This window comes from Papaver somniferum, unplaced genomic scaffold, assembly GCF_003573695.1.
Source record: "Papaver somniferum cultivar HN1 unplaced genomic scaffold, ASM357369v1 unplaced-scaffold_6, whole genome shotgun sequence".
NCBI classification, from domain to species: Eukaryota; Viridiplantae; Streptophyta; class Magnoliopsida; order Ranunculales; family Papaveraceae; genus Papaver; species Papaver somniferum.
In genome coordinates, this window is record NW_020648748.1 from 86748 (window position 1) to 96360 (window position 9613).

Below are 9613 nucleotides of genomic sequence, written 5' to 3' on the forward strand. Positions count from 1 at the left end.
AATTAGAACTTGCTAGGTAATCAATTCAAGGCTTGATTTATGATGGTAATTATAACTTATTTGGCTGCCTAGATTTACAAATCTTCATGAAATCATTTATCACATTAAAATATATACACATCTTGATATTAAGAGTTAAACACAAAGAGATTAGACAATTTCAAGCTAAATATGTCGGTGTGCAAAATCATCATAGCAGGAAAAGAGGTTCACGGACAAAGTTAAGTTGTTAAATTCTCGGTTGATAAACATACACATAACTAAATTGAGCCTAAACACATAAACATTCAAGAATCCTTTGAATCTACTGATTAAACTCTTCATTACTGAGTTCTAACATAGTAACATCATACCAATTCATTCCAAACTGAAATTAAAAAACAACGCCGTAAACAGATAAACCCTAAATTGAAAATTACAAGAAATCACATCATCAAAAAATTACAAGTTTACAACGGTTCCTAATCTTACCTTCCGTTATTGGTTTGCTTCTGGTGATGCCGATGATCCACAAAGCGAATATGAGACTGAGCGAAGAAAAAAGAATGGAGTTGGAGTCTGTCTGAGAAGGAGAGAAGAGGTCGCGGAAGAGAAGAGAAGGAAAATGCGATTAGGTTAGGTCTTTTACTTTTATTCATCAATTCAACGGCTCTGATAATTCATCCTAGGTTAGATCTAAGGGTCAAGAATCCTATGTTAGTTTTGGGCGGGTGGGTGGGTCGGTTCGGATGACGGAAGTTTCTACCTGCAACCGACCCAAGATAGATGGGTTCTGGCATGCCTCATCCATAGTCGACCCATGCCTCGGCGGGTTGGGTCGGGTGCAGGTATTTTTGGTCGGGTAAGGGTAGGGTCGGCGGGTTGGGTCGGGTGTGCATCCCTACTCATGCCACCTAGTATTTGCCTCCAAATCTTTTTAAGGATGACGTGTCGGAAAGATACTGCTACTTAGTTGTCTAATAAGGACCCAATGTAGTTCCTTATTGATTCACCATTTCTCTATGAAAGACTTAGATCACAGCCACATCATAGGAAAAGAAATGGGAGAATATGATGGGAGACGTAACAACCTCGTTATTTTTAAAGGAAATCCTAAGGTTGTGTTTATAAGAGCAAGTTTTGTAGTGGAACCTAAGCTATTCCAAATGTGGAAAAATCGTGGAATATCAAATTTAATGGCTTTTAAGTTGGGGTCTTCCACAGTTTTCCCAAGCCGTGTTCCATGATTTCGCGGGATGGTCTGTGAAATCCATGCAAGCGCTAATCAGATTAGCGTAAAACGCTATTCAGAATTGCGCTACAAGACCAAAAACGCCAATAAAAATATCGCCCAACAATATTCAGAATAACGTTTTTTTTTTTATCTGTATATTTAAAACAATCCCTTGAAAATCTAATGGTTGAGAAAAAAAACGCTAAACTTAATAGTATTTTTCTAACGCTATTTCGATTAGCACAAAATAATATTTTCATTAGCTTTTCTGTTGTTCCACCACTACACTTTCACTTCCATCTATAATTCCAAATGCTGAGATGGCGTGGAAAATGGAAGTTGGAACTTGCTTTAACATAGAAAGAAAACAATTCCATGAAAAAGTAGTTTCACGGAATCTATTTCCCGGGAAAAGCAAGGAAAACTTCCAATAAAATTGAATTTAAAACATATTTAGACCACGTTTTCTTTATAATCCCATGGAAACGAATTTTTGATCAAACGACGGAATCACATTATTTTCATGAAAAAATGACTAATTTCGTAGAATTATCTCCTATCAAAACACAGCATAAACGTTATCTAGTCCTCCATAAATCATAATGGGTGGGACTCGTCCCCTAAAACCCTTAACAACCTGATGGGAAGGGCCCAAACAATTGTCTTAGGCCGGAGGAACCCCATGACTTGACCCCCACCTACCTTGACGCGCGCTTGCACACTGTAACAGAACATTTTCATCCATTGCAGATTTCGACACGTGTGTTAGTTCACTTATTCGAAAGCGCTCTTTTTATTTTGAATTTACACATGGGACCCACCCCTCTTTTTGAAAATCTCCCCTCAAATCTCAAATAGCCGTTACTAGTACCCCCAACACTATTTTTCCAGTTTCTTGAATATAATTCAGTCAAAATTAGAGCTTTTAAAAGCCCTAGAAAAAAGAAAATCTGAATTCCAAAAAAATTAAAGCATAATTCGTCAAATATTCTTCAGAATCAGCATCTCCTCTTCTCAATCAAGCTGTTGGAATGATGCAATTTACTCCAGATGCTACTAAGAAAGTAGGAGTAGGAGTGACACCATCTCCTTCTCCGTTTCTCACACCTCGCCCAGAAAGACGAAGAAGAGATAGTAGAGTTCAGGATCCAAACATAAATCGACAAGATCGGGAAGTTAATGTGCAAGTTCTTGTCCGTTGCAGGTGAAATTTTTGTTTCTTTTTCAAGTCTGGAATCTTTTCAGTTCTTTAGGGTTCATTAATTCTAGTTAATTTTTGTAAATTTTGATGAAATTCAGTACTAGATTGATGTGATTAGCTAAATTTGTTGAAAAAAATCAATGAGCCAACCAAGCTAAATGTGTTGCATAAACTAGGTACAAGACTTAAGAAATGTGTGTCTGATTATTGTGCAGGCCGTTGAGCGATGAGGAACAAAGATTGAACATTCCGAAGGTTATATCATGTAATGAACAGAAGAGAGAAGTTAATATTTTGCAAAGTATAGCTAATAAGCAAGTAGACAGAGCTTTCGCCTTTGATAAGGTATGGGGAATTGTTTTATGAATGAGTTCATTTGAATGATTATTTGTTTGTGGATCAAATTTGTGTTGATTAATATGCTTATATGTTCAATTTGTGTTGAATTTGAAAAGGTGTTTGGACCTAAAGCACAACAAAGATCAATTTATGATCATGCTATATCCCCAATTGTGAATGAAGTTCTGGAGGGGTTTAATTGCACTGTGTTTGCTTATGGGCAAACAGGCACTGGTAAAACTTATACAATGGAAGGCGGTATTAAAACGAAGGTATAATTTCATTTCATAATTTGGGTTTTTCGTTATAACTTAAAATTGATATCTACCAATTTGTTTGTGTAATACTTCCTTTGTTTGAGATTACAGGGAGGAGAGCTTTCTGCTGAAGCTGGTGTTATTCCAAGAGCAGTAAAACAGATATTTGATACATTGGAAGCACAAAAAGCTGATTATAGTATGAAAGTTACCTTTTTGGAGCTGTATAATGAAGAAATAACTGATCTGCTAGCTCCTGAAGACACTTCCCCTAGATCTTCAGATGATAGACAGAAGAAACCAATTTCATTGATGGAAGATGGCAAAGGTGGTGTGATTGTAAGAGGTCTTGAAGAAGAGGTTGTATATAGTGCAAATGAAATTTATAGCCTTTTGGAACGTGGGTCAGCCAAACGACGTACTGTAGATACCTTGTTAAACAAACACAGCAGGTACTACTTTACACTTTTATAGTCGTGGAAAATCCTGAGGAACGTTGATTAACAAAGTTTTATTTGTTGCAGTCGTTCCCATTCTATCTTTTCTATTACTATCCATGTTAAAGAATCTACAATGGAAGAAGAGGAGCTTATAAAATGTGGAAAACTTAACCTTGTGGACTTGGCAGGATCAGAAAATATAAGCCGGTCAGGTGCAAGAGAGGTATGTATGTGAATTGTGACGTCAAAAACAGAGATTGATACTTGGCATGAAAATCTGCTTTGTGATTTAACATTTTACGAGGAGCTATGTACAAATCATTGCTGAAGTTTTTGTGATAAACCAAAGTTTAAGTAGTCTCCGTATAGTGTCAAGTTTACGCCACTGTCTAGTTATGTGTTGGGTGGGTTATCAATAATGTAATTTGTCTTGCAAAAACATTGCTTTTGTGCGGAAACTATTCCCTCATTGGTATTTTTGTAAATGCATTTGTAGGCTCGAGCAAGGGAAGCAGGGGAGATAAACAAGAGTTTGCTCACACTTGGGCGTTGCATAAATGCACTTGTCGAACATTCTGGACATATACCTTACAGGTATGCTTCATTATCATCTCTCTCTAAGTCATATCAACTATTGAGGTCTTTTTGTTGCCTGATTGTTCTTCCACCTGCTTAAATCAATCAGGGATAGTAAGTTGACCAGATTGTTAAGAGACTCGTTGGGTGGAAAAACTAAAACTTGCATCATCGCAACAATTTCTCCAACTGTCCAGTGCTTGGATGAAACTTTGAGCACACTCGATTATGCATACCGAGCGAAAAACATAAAAAACAAACCAGAGGTGTGCATCAATGCTCATTTTCCCTCTTTTGACCTAGAACTACATACTCTCTTTTTCGGCTGACAGTATTCAATTTTATTATTGTAGGTGAACCAAAAAGTTTCTAAAGCTGTACTTCTCAAGGACTTGTATTTGGAGATCGAAAAAATAAAACAAGGTTGGATTGAATTATCGCAACTTGAAGGCCTATGGTTCTGGTTAAAAAGCTTTAGAAAATTATTACTTGCTTACACAACAAACTTGTAACAGATGTGAAAGCGGCAAGGGAAAAGAATGGTGTTTATGTTCCACATGAAAGATTTATCCAGGAAGAGGCTGAGAAAAAGGTCCATTTTTTACAGACTTGTGTTTCTCTAGTTCCAGTTTATAGCTACATGTTTCTTAAATACATATATGACATCTTAACTAATACAATGTGATTTATGAATCAGGCCATGATCGAGAAGATAGAACAATTGGAGATTGATCTGGACCTCAAGGGAAAAGTATGACTTGTTTGCTTTTGTATTCACTTTCCTTAAATATTTGATATAAATATGCACTGGTACTTAATTTCTTTTCTATAACAGCAAGCTGACAAATTTCTAGAGCTCTACATTACTGAGCAAGAAGAGAAGCTAGATGTGGAAAGTGAACTCAAGCAATGCAGGGTTAGTGAGTGACTTACAGATGAAATTCTCCACCTTGAATGAATTTTATATCAGCCCTGACACTTTCGTATTTTCAGATAAATCTCGAAAATACTAATAAAGCCTTTCAAGAACTTCAAGTGAACCATAAGATGGTAGTCTCAACATTGAAGGAGAAAGATTTCATCATCTCAAATCTTCTCCTCTCTGGTAAGTAGAGCTAAGTAAGAATGAGTTATTTGCTTAACAATTTGTATGCTTTGCCTAAATAGTACAACCTTTTTTTATGAATAAAACAGAAAACTCAATAATAGAGCGGGCAAAGGAGTTGCAAGCCAACTTACAAAATGCATCAGAAGACATAACCGATCTCTTTACTGAAATAGGTAGGTGGAACTCTTTTTCTGACCTTAAAATATATGTATCATACTTCTTTAGAAGTTACATTTCACAACTTCAGTCACTGGTTAAACTTTTCAAGATTTTTGTTTTATAGATCGGAAAAACCATATGGAAAGTAAAAATCATGGATTAGTTCAGAGTTTTGGCTCACAACTTGACCACAGTTTGAAAAGTTTACACAAGACAATCTTGGCGTCTGTTTCACAACAGCATCAACAGCTAAGCAGTATGGAAGAACATATGTGTTCTTTCCTTGCAAGTAAATGCGATGTAAGAGACTAGACTGTAATCTTTAATACAATCAGTTCTGTAACTCCGTTACATATACAAAAGATTTACTTTATTTCATATAAATTTCAGGCTAGCAATGTGTTGGAATCAAGAATCGAAAAAATAAAGGACTCTTACACTTCAGGAATCCTAGCCATGAAGGAGCTTGCTCAAACACTACAAAAGAAAGCTTCCTCGGACTTGAAGCAGATTGAGTCTAAAGTTTTAGACCAAACAATGGCTGTAGAAAATGTATGAAATGTGAATAGTATTATATGGCTGACGCAGCCTTGAAATTCTTTCTGGCTTATAAATTTCTTGTTCGAATTTGCAGTTTCTCACTGCTGCTGTTTCGGAGTCTGAGGAGGTTATTCATGATATCCATAACTGTCTCGATGAACAAAAACAACACTTGGTTCTCTCTGCTCGGCAACATGAGGAGGTAACTTTTGTGTTACAATTTGCTCAGGCGGCATTCTATTGATTTATTGGAAACTCTGTATGATTATGATATGGATGGTTTAACATAAATAACAAGTTTGTGTGAAACTATAGGGGCTGCAGAGGAGTCTGGTATCAGCGCAAGTGATTTCTAGGGCAACAATTGATTTCTTTGATGACCTTAATCAGCGTACTTCTAAGCTTGTGACAATTCTTGATGAAACTCAAGCAGAAAAATCACACCAATTGGCAGCTTTTGAGAAGGCATTCCAGGTTATATTTGTTCTCCTGGACACCGATGTGTTTGGAGAAGAGCTAAAGGGCTAACAATTTATTAGTTTTTCTTATGCAGGAAGAGTCTGCCAAAGAGGAGAAACTTGCTCTTGAGAAGATTGCTGGAATAATAGGGACTTTGACGTCTAAAAAAACAGCTATCGTAAGTTTGCTTCAGTTAATACGCTAAGTTTCTTATATATCATGTCGACAACTATTGATGCTTATCTTTACCATCTGTATAATGGTAGGTCTCCTTGGCCCTCAAGAACTTTGATGAAGAAAGTATTGAAGTGAGCAAGAGGTTGCAAAATGAGATGTTTGAAGTTCAGGATGTTTCCGGAAATGCAAAAAACAACTGGGACCAATATAGTGAAACATTAAGAAAGAATTTTACAGAAGATACATTTGCAGCAGCTGAGAGCAAAGCCGCTATGGAAAATATTCTTGAAGAATGGCAAGTTCCTTGATGCTTTGAATTCACATTTCATTTTATCACGTGAGAGAGATCACATGTAAAACATTTGTGTAGCTGTCAGATAAAGTCTTTTTCTTCTCAATGTGCAGCTCAAAGAGAGTGGGTTGCTGTGAGCAGCAATGGAATGATGCTCAACTTTGCATAACAAATCTCAATAAGGATAGCCTCACTGATATTGAATCGACTGTAGAGTAAGTCCTTCAATTCTCTGTGTTAGAAAACGGTTCTCCCTGGACTTCAATTGTTTTACACTATCTTTTGTGTTTTCTAGAATTTTGTATCTCATTTCGGCTGAATCTGGTTATTACAACAGGGAAAAGATTAACTCCAATCAGACTGCTTTCAAAGAATTTGATTCCTTGTCCTCAACCATGAGTGCGGAATTTATTGCTGCAGCAACGGATGTGGCTGCAGCTGTTAGAAGTGCGTATGCATCAAAATTCAATTTTTTTTTTGCTGCAATCTCCAAGGTGTTGTGTATGTCTAAGTAGCCTCATTGGGATAGTCCTAACGATTATCACATTTATACATGCAGATTCTCTCCTAATGGACCATGAAGTAAAGAAAGAGATCAATTCCGTGGTTAAACTGTCCATGGATCAGCTTGACTCAATTAAAGATAACCATCGAGAAAATGTATCCAACATCAGGAACAGAGCAGATCAATGTCTCACAAAAGACTACCTGGTACCTTGAATCTATCCCTATGTCTTCTTTTCTTGAGATCCTTTCTAAGTACGACATTATCATCTGTGATTTTATTTCGCCACATACAAAATGGGTGCTCAATAAACAAAACTAAGCTCCTCTGCTACCGTGGTTTTATCCACTTGCTGTTCTGGTGGGGAGAGTAACATACCACACGACATGCTGTAGCTGTGTTCCCTTGTCCAAACAAACATCAACCCATTTCTAACCCCAGCTTTGTTTCTTTCTGAACCAGGTCGACAGCAGTACATGTGAGGAAACACCTAAGAAGCGAACATTAACAGTTCCAACCTTAGATTCCATTGAAGAGTTAAGAACACCATCACAAGAAAATTTAGTGGAGAAATGTAGATCTTTGAACATATCATCAAAAGGAACTACTGCAAAATCCGAAGCCAAAAGCGCAGCACTGCAGCAACAGTTTCAGTTATCACCTAATAGAACTCCATTTGCAGCTGTAAATTAGTCTGAATTCCTGGTATGTCTTGTTGGCAAGGAAAATGAGTTTTTCCGGGCCAACTGCTCATACACTTATGAGAATTCTGAGTTGTAGTAACAAGTCTGTAAAATGACTTATTCTAATGTCATTTACCACTAGTAGGATCAGCATTGTAAGAACCCAAGTAGTATCAGTTTCTGTTGATTAGATTGATAATTTGACATCCTTTTTTATATTTAGTGCAATCCATAGGAGGGGTAAAAGTCAAAGGGTTGACCTTAGTCAAACTTTGAGAATTTAAGCTGGTGGTTGCAAAGTCCATTTTCTATGTTTGTCTTTATGAACATATATGATGTGAACCCAAAAAGGCCACTACTGAACCCACCACACTGATCTGTTTTGAATTCGATTTTGATTTTTCTTCTTCCCGCGTGACTTTGACTACCGACCACTAGGTCCACTGCCTTGTCGCATTTAAGTTGTAACAATCTAACTCAAAGAAATTAAAAGGGTAAGCAACGTGATGGCTCCTCAACGGCTTAGAATGAAAGCCCTTGCAATTAAAATAAATGAGTCCAATCAATTTGAAAGATGACAATAATTAGTATTATTTTATTCCCATCTGTTCACCTCCCTACTCTCAAATGATGACAATATCTCTCACAAGGATCATCCAATTGCTAAAGAAAATCATAATCATCAAACATTTGAAAATTTGCTTGCCTGAATTTGGGAAACTTTTGGACTCACTTTGGGTTTCTTCCATATAATGTATGTTATCTTAGGTGATGTTTCAGAAATCACGGTGAGAAAACGACGACAAGATATATTTTGATTATGGCCTTTTTTATGTAGTATTAAGAAGATTCTACAGGTGTAAAGGTGAATCACAAGTAGAGACGAACCCTAAATGACAAACATTCATACATACTTCAACAAGCAAGTTCGGTGATTTACGTTATGGATAGGTTTTTGAATGTTGATCAATAGGAGACAATTATTGGTACCTCAAAGTCACTAGCATTCGTGCACAGTGTGATTCATGCACAACTTTTCCTCTTTTAGCATAGGCCTTCATAGAGCCATAGGGTAATAATTGAAGGTCAAGGACTCGAATGAGAGGAGAGAAATGAACATAGCCTTATGAAAGTCGTCGGCAGATGATTGAAAGACATATTGTGTGATCATTCACGCACAAAATCAAATCCCTCTAGACTTACTTATTAGAAAAACGAAAACTGCTGAGAAAATCGAGCACTTTACCCAGCACAAATCCTAATGATAATAAGCTGCATACCTGCCACTAGACCTCCACTCAGAATTTTCTTGCAGTAAGTCTAGTAACTTCCAATAAAAAAACTACATTTACGCACAATGTTTCTTCTATTACGTAGAATGTTTCTGGAAACTTGGTTTTAAGCTAGCTGTGTTTCTGTAAAGGTCATAGATCAATGGGATTCTGACTCAGTTTTCTCAACCAGGAGGAACCTCAAGATTGATTCCGCAGTGTCAATGATTTGACTCATTTCCACATGAAATCTATACCGAAAAGTTAATATAAGATATAACCCTCTCCAGTTTACCATTTACCCATTTTATTTTATTTTGGTTGTTTGTTTTCGTGGCTAAATTGGTGCATATAAGGATTAATTTGGGCTTATCATTACGTGACAAAAAAAAG

General features: G+C 36.7%; 1 protein-coding gene across 1 annotated transcript; it reads left to right on the top strand.

The window, feature by feature from the left end:
* The first annotated feature begins 2123 nt into the window (after positions 1–2123).
* LOC113343460 (kinesin-like protein KIN-5B) lies at positions 2124–8184 on the top strand. Its single transcript, XM_026587634.1, has 23 exons — positions 2124–2417; positions 2630–2759; positions 2870–3025; positions 3122–3462; positions 3535–3673; positions 3947–4044; positions 4136–4292; positions 4380–4449; positions 4542–4618; positions 4724–4777; positions 4862–4942; positions 5020–5131; positions 5221–5307; positions 5418–5593; positions 5684–5845; positions 5928–6035; positions 6149–6307; positions 6387–6470; positions 6559–6764; positions 6875–6976; positions 7099–7208; positions 7321–7472; positions 7729–8184. Exons 1-23 carry the CDS (start codon positions 2245–2247, stop codon positions 7957–7959), a joined length of 3165 nt encoding a protein of 1054 aa, XP_026443419.1. The 5' UTR covers positions 2124–2244; the 3' UTR covers positions 7960–8184.
* The last annotated feature ends 1429 nt before the right edge of the window (positions 8185–9613 follow it).

Excerpts from the sequence above, each read along its gene's own strand:
- LOC113343460 (XM_026587634.1), top strand. The coding sequence starts at position 2,245 with ATGATGCAATTTACTCCAGATGCTACTAAGAAAGTAGGAGTAGGAGTG. Across the intron at positions 4,778-4,861 it reads ATCTGGACCTCAAGGGAAAA|CAAGCTGACAAATTTCTAGA; the intron begins GTATGACTTGTT and ends TTTCTATAACAG. Across the intron at positions 5,594-5,683 it reads TCCTTGCAAGTAAATGCGAT|GCTAGCAATGTGTTGGAATC; the intron begins GTAAGAGACTAG and ends TATAAATTTCAG.